This window comes from Cygnus olor, chromosome 17, assembly GCF_009769625.2.
Source record: "Cygnus olor isolate bCygOlo1 chromosome 17, bCygOlo1.pri.v2, whole genome shotgun sequence".
Taxonomy (NCBI): domain Eukaryota; kingdom Metazoa; phylum Chordata; class Aves; order Anseriformes; family Anatidae; genus Cygnus; species Cygnus olor.
The window spans coordinates 6,903,206-6,916,810 of record NC_049185.1 but is presented as its reverse complement, the minus strand read 5'-3'; the positions used below and the strand labels follow the sequence as shown (position 1 = coordinate 6,916,810).

Sequence of the window (13,605 nt, the reverse complement as noted above, 5' to 3'; positions counted from 1 at the left end):
CCCTTCCCCCCCTCCCCCAAATGTATTTAAAAAAAAAAAAAAAAAGGAGGAGGGGAAAAAAATTTAAAAATAAAAAAAGAACGAAACCGGTTCTTATTTCCGTGTAGCGACGGTGCTGCAGGTAACGTCCCTCGCTCTGGAGCTGCGGGGCCGTGGCTGACAGGGGCAGGAGGAGCGGGGTTGGCAAATCCCCCCCGTGTGGGCATCCCCGAGCAAGAGCTGGGGGTGGCCGGGGCCCAGCGCAGGGCTCCGGGCTCGGCCCAGGGCCCCCGGCACGGCCTCGGAGCGCAGCCCCCGGCCGCCGGCCCGAGCGGGCCCCGCGGCGCAGCACAGGGCCGCCCCGGGGACGGACGCTCCTCCGGGTCCCCTCCGACGCCCTGAGGCTCCTCCAGGCCCCGCGGTCTCTGGGATCACCTCCGACGGAGCCCCCGGGCCGAGCAGGGGCTGCAGAGCCGGCGGGAGCCGAGCCCAGGCCCGCCGCAGCCCAGGGCACGGCCGGTGCCGTCGGGGATGCTCCGCGGGCAGAGCCTCGGCCCCGTCCCCGCCGAGCCCGGGGGGGGACACCGCTCCGAGCCCCCCGGCAGCGGCCCCGCGGGGGCAGGCCGGGCTCCCGGCCCCTCCGTCAGGCCGGGGGGCGTTAAAAGCGTCCGCCGGGCGGCGGTCGGAGGGTCGCGGCTCCCCGCAGGGCGCTCACCTTCCATGTCCCTGGTGACGGTGCTGAAGTGCATCTTCGGCGGGCGGCTGGCGGGGCCGGCGGGCGCGCTGCGGCCACCGCGGCGCTCCTCCAGCGCTCCCTTCCCTGCTCGCTCGGCGGCGGCGGCGACTGAAATCAGAGAGGCGATACTGAAAGCATTTGCCTTGGGAGACAGAGGGCTGTTTTCGTCCATAGGGGAGACACCAATGCAGGAGCGGCAGCCGCGGCAGCCTCCCACCACGAGCCCCCCCCTCCCGCCCCTCACTCCCCTCCTTTCTAGCGCGCCATCCAGGGAGGTGCGAGCGGGACCCCCCCTCCTTCCACAAAGGGGGGAGGGGAGCTAAAAAAAATAACACAACAAAAAACACACACAAACAAAAAAAAAGAAAACAACCCAAAGCCTCTGCCCCCCCTCGGGAAGGGCGTTGAGGAGCAAAAAACTGCCCCGGGGCCCTGTGCGGACACTGCCGAGCGCTGCAGCGCCCGGACCGAGCCCTGCTGGGGACAGGGGATTGGGGCGGGGGGGGGGTGGGGGGGGGGGGGGGTGGGGGGGGGGGGGGGGGCGATAAATAACCCCCCGAATTCCTTCCCCGGAGTCTCAGTTTCTCTCCCCCACAACTTCTTTCTGTGCCGTTTATTAATTTCTTTCCTCTCTTCCCTTCCCCCAACCACCACCTCCTGCTCCTGCCCCCCCGTGCCCCCCCGTTGGCTTCTGCACGCAGGGACAGTGGCTCCCTTGGAGGCGCTTTTCCCCCGTTCAGCGGCTGGGAGGCGTCACATGGAAGCCGGGGGTGTTTGCCTGCAGAAGCGGCGGCGGCGGCGGCGAAAGCGAAGTGAAACTCCTGCCGAGACGGTGTCAAAGGGCTGGGGAGGCCCTTCCCCGCCTCCCGGGCACGGCGAGCGGCCGCCGGGGAGGGCCGGGATGTGCTGCGGGGCGGGCGGAGGGGCCGCCGGTGTCAATCACGGCGTCGGGAGCCGGCCGACGGGAAGGGAAGAGCCGAGCCGGGCCGAGCCGAGCCCGGCGTCACGCTGCGGATGTCCGGGAAGGAGAAGGGGATTGCTCCCTTCCTCCGGCACGGAGCCGCCGCGGGGCTCCGGGCTGCCCGGAGCTCGGTGGCCGGGGCTCGGTGGCCGCGGGGCTCTGCACGTCGGGGTGCGCTGCGGGAGCGGGTGCCGCCGGCAGCCCCGGCCGTGCGGGCTGGGAGCCCTGGGAACCCAAGCCCCGGGCCACCAGAGCCCCGAATCGCACGCAGGCGTTGGAGCGTTCCCTTCGCCAATAAAAAACATAAATAAAATAAAATTCAAAAGCGCAGAAAACGGAAAGCAAGCGGCGGGGCACAAGGCGAGCCCTTGCGCGGCCCGGCGTGAGAGCCCGCGGTGTCGGCAGCACCTGCCTGGCTCGGGGGCCGCTGTCCCCGGTCCCCGTCGTTGTCCCGGCGAGGCGCTACTCACCGCCCGGCACCGGCCCCTCGGAGAGCCGCCGCGTCCCCCGGGCCCGTCCTCCGCATCGGCGCGGGGCCAGGCGGCACACCCGCCCCGCCGGGCCCGGACCCGGGCCCCTGTCCCCGGCCCAGCCCCGGTGCCGGTGCCGGTGCCTCCGTCGGGCGGCCGCAGCGAAGTCCCGGGGGAGCTGCCCCCGACGGGGCGGGCGGAGCCGTGGGGCGCGCCGGTGGCTACCGCCGCACCGGGGCTTGCATAACCCGAGCGGTGCGCCGAGAGCCCGAGTGAGCAAGCGGGTTATATATAGCTGCCCTGTCTGTAGCCTGCGGGGCTTGATTCTTCTGTTGAAATATTATCTTTGGATGCGGTAAAAATATTTGCAGAGAAAAATCTAGACTACTCGTACATATTTGAGCATATGTTCCTGCAGCTGAAGGCACAAGGGCAGAACGGGACGGGATCGGGGGGTTGTTTCTCCGCCGCTGCGGTTCCCGGCCGGGGCATTTTCGGTGACGGCAGCAGGGGCACAGGGTGTCCCGGTGCGGCCCCGCGCTGCTACCTGGCTGCGAGCAACGAAGGAGGGGAACGGATTTCGTTAGGACCCCACGAAGCAAAGCTCCCGGGGTGCGGGGGGAAACGAAGGAGCCGCGAACGCGAGCAGCAAAGAGGCCCCGGGACGTGCCCGGCCCTGGGACAGCCTCTCCCGCGGGACGAAAAAATATCTGGGAATTAAGAAGGGCCCCGAACCAGCGCCCCAGCAGAGGAGGTTGCCGAGGGGTTGCTGCCCATGCTTTGCTTGCCCGGACTTTCTCCCTTTCTCCCGGCTCTCTCCCTTTTCCCCCTCCCTGCTTCGTGGCTACAGCCGCAGCGGGAAGAGGCGCCCCGTCGGGCACAGCCCGGGTGCGGAGCCCTCGGCCTGGCCTCCCGCTGGGGGCTGCACGGGACACCCCGGGAGCACGGGACCCCTCGGGATCAGGGGGCCCTCAGGGATCAGGGGATCCTTCGGGAGCAGGGGACCTGCCGGGAACGGCCTCCAGCCGTGCCGCGGGGCCGCCCCCACCCCCCCAGCCCCTAATCGCTGCTGCCCTCTGGGACGTGCAAGCCCCCGCGGCCCCACTCCCAGTCCCAGGCCGGCCTCTCCGTTCCCCACCAAGACCCTAAAGCCCCCGGCCACGTTTGCCGGCCGTCTCCCCAGCCCCCGGGCGCTTGTCCCGCTCCCCGGCCTCTCTGCTTCGCCGGAGCGCTGCGAAGCGAATCCAGCCTCGACGCGGGGCTGTGCCACCGCCGCACTGGCACTGCGCTGCCGCCGGCGCTGCGGCCCTCCCTGGTCCGGGGCTGAATGGATCGAGCCTGGGGGCTGTCGGAAAGGCAACGGGAAAAGGGTGAGGGGGGGTCCTCTGAACACCCCCCCCCGACTCACACCCCGCCCGCTCAGGCTGGGGGGGACAGCCCGGGCTTGTCCCACCGGGAGCGGCTCCGCGCTGCGGGAGAGGCGAAAAAAGGCCGGTCCCCCCCCGGCGCGGGGCACCCCTCTCCGGTGGCCCGCCATCCCCGGGCCTCGGCGGTGCAAAACCCAGCGGCGGCAGTGGGAAACCAACGCGGCGCTCCAGTCCCCGCGGCCCTCCGACGGCAGCCCCAGCCCCGCCACGGCCCGGAGCCGAGCCCCGCCGCCTGCCCGCAGCCCCGCCGCCGGCTCCCCCCGTCGGGGCCCCGCAGCCCGCAGTGTCCCGGACCTTTCAGGCTAGCCGGGGCCGGACGCCGCTGGCAGCTCCCTTCGTCCTTCCTCGCAGAGTTTTTCCCCTCCGGCTCCTTTCCCCACTGGCCGGGGGCCCCCGCTCCGCTCCAGCCCCGGGGTCGGGCGGCGGCACTTTGGCTGGGGATGTGCCCGGCTTCCCCCGGCCGCCCGTCCCCGCGTGCCCAGCGGCCGGGCTGCGCTGCAGGTGCGGCCCCGACGGGCTCTGCCCGCTCCCGGGGCCCGGCGGGGACAGAGCCCCCGCGCTCCTCAGCGCTCAGCCCTCCGCCCGCAGCTCCCCTCCCGTCCCCCCCAGCCCTCCTTTCTGCTCGCCCCCCCGGCCCCTGCCCGGCCCCGCTTGTCCCTCCCGCCCCTCACCTCTGCGCCCCGACGGGCCCCCGGCGAGCCCGGCCTGCGGGGGAGCTGGGGGGAGCTCGCACGGCCCGGCTCGGGCTTGCCGCGGCAGCCCCGGCTCCCCGCCGAGCTGCGGGGCTCGGGGAGCAGCACATAAATACCGGGGAGTGGGGGGGTGAAGGGGGTGGGGGGCAGCGGCAGCCAGCCGGGGCTGCGGCCGGGCAGGGGCAGCCCCGCACTCTGCGCACGGCCCGGAGGAGAACACCCCCGGGGCCGGGGCCGGGTGAGCCCCGCGCTCGGAGCGGAGCGGAGCGGAGCGGTCCCGGTCCCGGTCCCGGTCCCGGTCCCGGTCCCGGTCCCCGCGCGTCCCCGCAGCCTGTGGGACAAACCGGGAGCCGGCACCGCGGCAACACCGCGGGGGCGCTGGGCTGGAGGGAGCCGCGGGGAATGCGGGATTCGTTGTGAGAGGGCAGAGAGGGGAGATCCGGGGGTGTCGGTAGGTGAGGAAAGCCCGCAGCTCCCGCAGCTCCCGGGGAAAACGGGGATTTTCTGGCGTGGGGTTTGGGACCGTTATCGATGAGCACTGCTATTTCTCTCACAGCCAACATCGTTATTATTCCGACTACGGCGACTATTAGGATTATTTTCCAACTGCTGCTTGAACTCTAGGAACCGAAATTAACGAATCTATCTGACGGATCGAAAAATCAAACGTGTCGTTAACCAGCAGCCACCGAGAAAGACTGACAGAAGGGCAAAACGACAAAGTAAGAAGGAAACGAGAAAGAGATAAAGATACATAAAGATAGAAAAAGAAGGAAAGAGAGAGAAGAAAAGAAATTGAAGAAATAACAGAAGAAGGAAAGAAAGGAATAAGAAAGAAAGAGAGAAAGAAAAGAAAAGAAAAGAAAAGAAAAGAAAAGAAAAGAGAAAGAGAGAGAGAGAGAGAAAGAAAGAAAGAAAGAAAGAAAGAAAGAAAGAAAGAAAGAAAGAAAAAAAGAAAGAAAGAAGCAGAAAGGAAGGAAGGTAAGAAAGAAAAAAAGGAGAGAAAAGAAAAAGAAAGCAAAAAAAGGTGAGAAAGACAGAAAGAGAAAGCAAAAAGAAAGCGAGAGCGCCCACGGCGTCGGGGAGTCCGCTACGAGCGGACAGCACGCGAGGGAAGGCGGCGAGCCGGGCTGGTGGCCCCGCAGCCCTGCTCGCCCCGGGGCTGGCGGCCCTGCAGCCCTGCCCGCCCCCGGCGCTCTCGGGGCTGCCGCCGCCGCTCGCTGCTGTCCCCGGGGCGCCCCCAGCCCGCTTCCCCCGGGGCGCAGCGCTGGCCCTGCCCGGCCCGGCCCCGCAGGTGCGCGGCCCGGCCCCGGGCACCTGAGGCCGAGCCGGGAGCGGGTCCTGCTCCGGCCTCCCCCGGGTGCCGCACGGGGCTGCTGCGGGGGTCTGGGCCGGGGCCCGGGCTGGGGACGAAAGACAGGAGGTGAGAAAATGGAGAGAAAGGGAGAGAGAGAAGAGAAGAGGAGAGGAGAGGAGAGGAGAGGAGAGGAGAGGAGAGGAGAGGAGAGGAGAGGAGAGGAGAGGAGAGAAACAGAAAAGAAAAAAAGAAGAAAAAAAGAAAAAAGAATAGAAAATGAAAAGAATATGAAAACGAAAAAGAAAAGAAACAGAAAAAGAGAAAAAAAAAGTAGAAAAAAAGGAAACAGAAAAAAGAAAGAGAAAAAAAAGAGAAACAGAGAAAAAAAAAAGAAAAGAAAAGAAAAGAAAAGAAAAGAAAAGAAAAGAAAAGAAAAGAAAAGAAAAGAAAAGAAAAGAAAAGGAAAAAGAATAGAATAGAATAGAAAAGAAAAGAAAAGAAAAGAAAAGAAAAGAAAAGAAAAGAAAAAAGAAAAGAGAAGAAAAGAGAAGAAAAGAAAAGAGAAGAAAAGAAAAAAGGAAAAGAAAAAAGAAAAGGAAAAGAAAAGGAAAGAAGGAAAGAGAAGGAAAGAGAAGGAAAGAGAAAAGAAAAGAGGAAAGGAAAGGAAAGGAAAGGAAAGGAAAGGAAAGGAAAGGAAAGGAAAGGAAAGGAAAGGAAAGGAAAGGAAAGGAAAGGAAAGGAAAGGAAAGGAAAGGAAAGGAAAGGAAAGGAAAGGAAAGGAAAGGAAAGGAAAGGAAAGGAAAGGAAAGGAAAGGAAAGGAAAGGAAAGGGAGAAAGAAAATAGGATAGAAAGAAAGGCAGACCACAAAAAGTGATTGTGAAAAAGAACAAAAACGAAAGAAAAACAAAAAAGAGAGAGAAGCCCCGAAGAAGAAGAAATTCAAGAACAAATAATTATTGTTACAACCAGCGCAGTCCTCCCGAACAGCCGCGGCTTTCTCGCGGAAAGGCAGTGATGCGCCCGGGGAAGCCAGGACTCCGGCAGCTCCACGGGCTGCCTGACCCCACGGCTGGGCACGGGGCAGCCCTTGTGGGGTCCGTGGGGCCGGGGAGTGGGGCTTGGCTCCCGCACCCCACACCCCCGCACCCCACACTGGCTCCCGCTTGCCAGCCTTGGCTCCGCATTATTTGCTATGGGGATTTTGGGCTGGTTTTATGGGGTCACTTGCCTGCAGATCCCAACAGAGAGATCACGCACAGTGAAATTCTCAGAAATAAAGCTGTCAGCCACCCACCGCCGGCATGCAGCCGGCGGGGTTTCTCCCCTTCTTTCTCCCTTTTTCCTTCTTTTTTCCTTTTTTTTTTTTTTTTCCTCTGACAACAGCTTGTGTTTTCCCAGAGCAACGTCTGTACCTTACTGCAGTGTGGCTGCCCTGCGTGCCCACGGGTTGGGACCACGAGGTTTGCAGGACCCCGCTCAGCCCTGGAGCTCCTGGGGAGCCTGGGGCTAGCCTGGCCGAGGGCCCTGGCATTTGGGGTTACCCCAGCTCGTCTGGTTGTGAGTGCACCGGCACTCATCCCACAGCTGTGGAGGGGGTGACAGAGTCCCCAAGGGCAAAGTGGCCCTGAGCAGAGCTGGAAAATGATCAGGGTGAGACGGGATGCGGGGAGGAAGCTGGAGCTTGGAGGGGCAGTGTTAATTAGCAGCCCAGCGCCTGTTGTTCTGTCCTGCCCCCGCTCCAGACATGGCTCCCACGAGCCCCTTTCCTTGGTGAGAGCCTGTCAGCAGCCCTGCACACTCCCAGTGCCCAGGCAGGCTCCCTTGGCAGCCCACAAGAAAAGGTATAAATGTATCCTAATGGCGATCAGAAGCTTGTAAAGAAAATAAAACAAGATGTCTGTGGAGGCGGGTGCCGCATGGTACAGGCTGCCCGTCCGGCTTTCCCCAGCTCCTGCCCCACTCTTCGCAGCCCCTCCGTGTGCTGTTCTTAAATGCTGTTGGAAAGCTCTTGACAGGGGTGCTGCTGTGCTGTGCTCTGTGGGGGGTGAATTTGTGCCCATCCCCTCCAGCCTGGCCCTTTCCCTGCTTGCACCCCAGCCCCGTGAGCAGGGGGAAGCTCCTGCCCGGCTGCCTGCACGCCCTGAGCACAGAACTGGGGCCGCAGCCGCGGGGAAATGAGGCGCTTTTAGTTTGAAGGAAGGATCCCCCTATCCCCCTCGCCGGTACTGAGGTGCCAAAACGGATTCAATTGAAGCGTATTTCCTTATTGCAGTGCAAGTTTGGGACAGAGCAGTGGGAAGCCCCTCCTGCGCTCTGCGGGGCAGGACAGTACCGCTGTGCTGCAGCCGAGGAAAAGCAGCGACTGCATCGCTCCTCTCTAGGTGCCCCCTGGGGGGGGCAGAGATGTTTTCAAGCCCTCCACTTGCAAGCGAGTCACCGGAGGGAAAGGGCAGCATTTCTCCGTGACTCAGTGGTGGTTGTTGCACCGAAGGTTTATATTCGCTCAGTCCTGAGCAGCATCCTGTGCAGACATTTATTTTGGCTAAAGCCAGCCCGGTTCGCATTTGGATGCAGTCGCTGAGGCTTGACCCACGCAAAGCTCCGCGCTGGTGGAGCCGCGCTGGCCACACAGGTTGGCTGCCTGTTGGTTTGCTTCCAAGCAGAAGGGCCTGGACGGAGCCATCCTGCGCGGGGCAGCGGGCAGGCAGGCACAGTCCTCGTGCACAGTGGAACTCAGCCACCACCCAGAGACACGGTGTCCCCAGAGCTCCCTGCCTGCAGCTGCCGCAGACTGTCCCATAAGGGCTCTTTCCTTGCAAGGACTTCCCCCCTTTTCTGTTGGGATACCTGATATTCCTTGCTGTCCCACCTTGTTCCCTGTCACGGCAAAGAGCAGATCATTGTCACTTGTTCTGGAGCTCACATGTTTTCATGGGGATTTGGTGAGGCAGATGATGCTATATATTAATCACCGACATAACACAGTATGCCAGCACAAACAAATTAACATAAACAATAATCAGCAGCGTTCAGCGTCCTAATGGGAGGCTGCACAATCTACAGGGCTCCCGCTGGGATAAATCTCCGCATGTTGCCGGGTATTTAATTGGACACATTGCAAACTTGACCCAAGCACCATAAGGAACGGATGCTTCAGCCAACGTCAGCTGCTTCTTCGAATCCAATCCAGCATAAAAACTGACTAACTCCATCTCAGAGATTTTTCTTCTTGCGTCAATGCTGGAGCTGTACCCTCTGGAACACGTCCAGCCGAGAGGCACCCGGGCTCTGCGCTGTCACTGAGGGCGGCTTGCGCATGTTAACAGCACGCAGGAGAGTGCAGTCTCTGGGAGCACAAACCAGACCTGAAAATGAGCCTGAGATGCTTCCTAGAGCCCATATTTGTCTTCATTAAGGCGGTGTGCCTTCTACCAGCTTGCTCCACTCCTTCTCCTTCTCCTTCTCCTTCTCCTTCTCCTTCTCCTTCTCCTTCTCCTTCTCCTTCTCCTTCTCCTTCTCCTTCTCCTTCTCCTTCTCCTTCTCCTTCTCCTTCTCCTTCTCCTTCTCCTTCTCCTTCTCCTTCTCCTTCTCCTCCTTCTTCCTTTGCCAACCTATACATGTGCACATCCTCAGAGGATTTTGTGACCAGTGGGTCGCTCTCAGCAACATTTGCTTTCTCCTTGTCCCTCGTGGGACACCTTGCCCATTTTCGGAGCGTTGCGGTGTGGTACCTTACTGGGAGGACAGGTGAGGCAGGGGCTTCTGCCTGCTTGCTGACCCACACCATACAGCACAGCCGTCCCCAGACACAAGGCACATGAGGATTTCAGGCTGTTGCTCTGGATTCTGCCTCCACCACACCACCGGCCCAGGAGGACGCAGTCCTGCTGGGGGTGCTGGGGGCAGGCTGCCCACACAGGGGGACCAGCCGGCTGGGCGCTCAGCCCTACCCGTGGGCAACACGTGGCCTCGCACGTGCCCCGCGCCCTGCATGTTCCTGCTGGCACAGTCCTGGACAGGGACCTGGCAGCCCACAGCAGGCGCCTTATGGGCAGGAAGGGGCAGGGACCTCCCCAGATGCCGGGAAGGCCCTCACAATGTGCTTTGTAATCGCTGCCTGAGCTCTGGTAAGGGCAATGGCGTGTTACTGAGCTATCTCACCGCTGTGAAGCAGAGCAGAGCTGAGCAAGGCTCAGCGCTCCCAATCCTGCCTCAGCCGTGGCTCAAACAAGTTCGGTGTGGGGTGCCCGGGTCACTCGGCACTAATTTAAAGCCTTTTGCTAGCTGCATCTTGATGTGCTCAATGTAAGCAACAACAAAGATGTTTAGTCACCTTGAGAAGTCTGTTTGGCATTGAAAGAGATCCAGGATAATTTTGGCTTAGGCTTCTGTATAATTTATTTATTGTATTTTTAGGTTTTGTTGTATAAAATGACCCTGCACCATTTCTAGCTCTTCTCCAACGACGTATTAGTTAACTCTTGTTCTTCCTACTCATTAACTTGACTTTCCACTTTATAGTTGAAATGCCAACCTGGAACTGGTCAGGAATCGCTGTTCCCATGGATTTTTGTGTTTCTTGTGATTCTTTCAAATAATGCTTTTAATGGAAAACGGTGATTGAATCCAACTTGTTCTCAACCAGGGGGCTGCTGCGTGAGGAACATCCTCCTGCTTGTCCTGGACAGGTTATGGACATGAAGATGCACAGTCAGGCTTCCCAGAGGTGAGAAGGAAAACAGCCGTTTCCTTCCTCTCAGTTTTTGCAGGAGAAAACCTGGCCCTGGCGAAGCCAGCAGCAAGACCCCCATCACCCAAGGAAGGCACGTGTAGGGGAACCTGTAAACCGTGGGGCCTGAGCTGTGCGGCTGCCAGCTCTGTGGTGAGGGCTCTGCGCCTCTGCCACCCACCGCGCTGCGCTCTGCGGGCACTTCCCAGGGCCACGGTCTGGGGATCGCCACCAGCCCTGCAAAAATTGCAAACCGAGTGGCACTGAGGGGTGGCTCGGTTTCAGGAACTGCCGATGCGGTGGCTGATCTTTTCCTTGCCAGCACAACTCAGCTCTGTCCTTCCTCTGCGGAATTTGCACAAGGACAGATTAAAGAAAGCCAATTTCCTTTCTCATCAAATCAATTCCTTCTGGGGCAAACAAAGCCACGAGCGCAGCGCTCTTGTCCTCCCGTGATCTTGTGGTTTGCTCTGGCTGGAAGAGGCAGCTTTGGAAAACCCGAGCCCGTTTCCTGCTCTGCGTGCTGCAGTGTATATCCTCGCCTCAGCCCTGGAAACGCTTTGATGGATATTATTAGGCCCGGAAAGCATTTGGAGCTCCTTTCTTCCGTACGAGCCGACCAAACTGCTACGGGATGAAAGAGGGGCAAATTGGAAGGGTCTGTGGATGCTGTGGGCAGGCAGCCTCACGCAGGAGCCCACGTTGTGCTGCTGCCTGTGATGGGGACCAGGGCTGGGTCACTGCTGGGCCCCAGGGAAGGGAGGACTGCATTCCCACTCACCTGCCAAAAGGCAGAGCTGTGGTGGGGATGGCAGCTGCCAAAAGCCCTGCTCTGCTGTTGGCGGAGCTGCTGGCTGGAGTCCGGGTGCTTTGAAATTGGGACAGAGTCAAACCCTGCCACCCCCTGGTTTCCACCCCAGCACTGTTACAGCACCGTGCCCCCCACAACTGGTTTTACTCAGCAACTTTGAGGCACGCTTGTGCTGGCTGTGGGCACGGGAAGGGACTCACCAGGCTAAGGCAGTGTTGCAGAGGGGAAGGCTGTGCTGGTTTGCCCTCAGGCTGTCTGCCCCTTGATTTTGTTGTCCTCCAAGACAGCTCCTGCATTTCTGTTGCCCACCAGCAGGATGGGCTGTGCTCGGTGCTGCTGGGCAGGTGGAGCAGGTGAGGCTGGAGAGGGGCAGCATGCACCAACTCGATGCCAGCACAGCCCAACCCCTGCAGCCTGCATCCAGCCCCAGGCAACGGACTGTGACCCCTTCTTAAATAAATATTCCAGGTCCAGCGAGTCCCATCCCTCCCCAGCCTGTCCTCATCAGGTCCCAGGAGTGAGGAAACCCAGTCTTCAGCCCCTCTCACAGCAGCCATTGCCCACCCTGAGGCCCCGTTCACACTCAGCCCTGCAGCCGTCGGGAGCAGGAGCCTCTCACCACTTTGAATGGAAAAGTGGCTAAAAGCAAAGCCAAGCAAAACCTTTCTGCAGCTTTGCTTTGTGCGGAGCTGGAGCTCTGATCAGTGCCACTAACACAGTCAAGAAATGACAGTGCGGAAATCTTGGGGAGCGAACAGCACTTGTGGTTATTGGTGAAATCCCATATTAGTAGAAAGGTCTGGTAAGTGGAAGCAGGAGTCGCTCTGACTACAGCATCTGTTGGATGTGGAGAGTGGTTATGGCTCTCTCCAAATACAATGCACATGTACTGGGGAAAATGACTGCTACAATAACAGGAATAAATCTTAATAGAGACTTGGGTGATAACAGACACCATAGGGGAGTCATCGAAATGAAAAACATATGGCAGCGTCTCTGCCAGACCTGAATGGAAACCCCTTGGAAGGACCAGCAGACCTTGTACCTGGAAAGGAGAAAAGTGCAGGGGAGACCGACAGGGGAACGGGGCTGAGGGAACAAGATGAATCCCGTCATCATGCCCTGATGCGAAACTACAGCAATGGGGTTTGGTGTCAGTCCTGCTGTCTGCTGCCCTCGTCCACAAGTCTGAGTCCAAAAGCAGCCCAGTTCACACTTACCCACTTCTTGGAGCTTACAGGGGCCATTTCTGACTGCTTTCAAACAAGACCTCAGCCTGAACTGTTTGTCTGCACGAGGTCCCATTTTCTCTGCTTTTCAGCAGCAAGCTGGGGCAAGGCTGGCAAAGGAGGAATTGCGGAGGAGCAAACTCAGGGCCTAGGGAAGTTCAGGCACAGCCCTGGGCTGCAAGGGCAGGATGGATTTGTTTTCCTGCAGTTATAGGAGCTACAAACTGAGCCCAGACTTCATGGTATGGCAAAGAACAAGCAGACGGGAAGCTTGGCTGGAACTGACAGGTTTTTGGCAGGAAGCAGTGAGAGACAGGACAGAGCGACGTTAAATGAAATCGCACCTTCTCCCGAGCACTGGGAAATGTCTTCAGCAGAGGAGAAACCACAGATCAGCCAGAGCATAGAAACCCAGCTTCACTTTGCTCTCCCTGAGAGCAACCTGGCGAGTAACGATGGATAAACATGTGTGCCGCAGAAACAGAGCCAGATTAGCACAGGATGAGGGCATCGTTTTTCCCCTGGGTTTGCAGGAAGGAGCAGGAGGTGTGAAGGGTACCTCCAGGATCCCAGGGAAGGTCAAGCCTCTGCCAGCCAGATCCCGGACTTGCGGCGAGGAGCAGGACGTGCTGCTCGGTTACCTGGGGTTTTCCCACCACCATGGTGACCAGCTGGAGCTCCTCAATCAGTTCAAAGGCTGGTCCCGCGGCTGTGCCGACCCCTGTGGCCACATGATGCTGGGGCAGGGCTCAGGGGCAGGGGTGGGTCTCAGGCAGGGACTGTCACCTCCTCGTTCCCTCTCAGAGGTGAAGGTGCAGCCTCCAATCATCCCATCCAGCCCAAACTTGACAACTGGGGATTAAATGGTGGAAAATTCAAAACACAGCTGAGGAAGGGGTTTATCCTAGTCAAGACACATGGCTTGCTAGCATTAGACAACCAGGGGCACCAGCAATAAATAGAGATGTTGTAACGGTAATGGAAACAAGGCTGGAGGGAGGCAGGATCACGGAGCAGACCCTAAGTGCTTAATGCCTCTAGGTTGTCAGGGATTCTTGCCCCTTGTCGTCATTATTTTAGTTGCATCCTAAGTTTGCAGCCTCTGGTTGGAGCAGGTGTCTGAGGACAGCATCCAGGGGATGGAATGATTCTGGTGCTTGCCACAGCCCAGACTGCACTGATGTCAGAGTTGGGCACGGTGTTGGATGCACCAGTCATCCACCTTGATCCAGTCCAGGTTTAATAACCCAGGCTGAAGTCTTGTTTGCTTACA

The 13,605-nt window shown here is 59.8% G+C and overlaps 1 protein-coding gene across 10 annotated transcripts in view; it reads right to left on the bottom strand.

Annotated features, from left to right (window-relative positions):
• TBX1 (T-box transcription factor 1) overlaps positions 1 to 13,605 on the bottom strand; it is a 183,571-nt gene that overhangs the window by 31,925 nt on the left and 138,041 nt on the right. For 6 of the 10 annotated variants that reach the window (XR_005825027.1, XR_005825029.1, XR_005825028.1 and 3 more), the window contains exon 1: positions 695 to 911. Coding sequence is in view for 6 of the 10 variants with exons in the window: in XM_040576667.1 (XP_040432601.1) it covers positions 695 to 887 (193 nt within the window). In the remaining 4 variants the exon portion in view is untranslated. Of the gene's footprint in view, positions 1 to 694; positions 912 to 2,088; positions 2,219 to 4,244; positions 4,342 to 13,605 lie in introns of those variants that run through there. The other 4 variants (XM_040576672.1, XM_040576671.1, XM_040576670.1 and 1 more) reach the window with 4 other exon arrangements.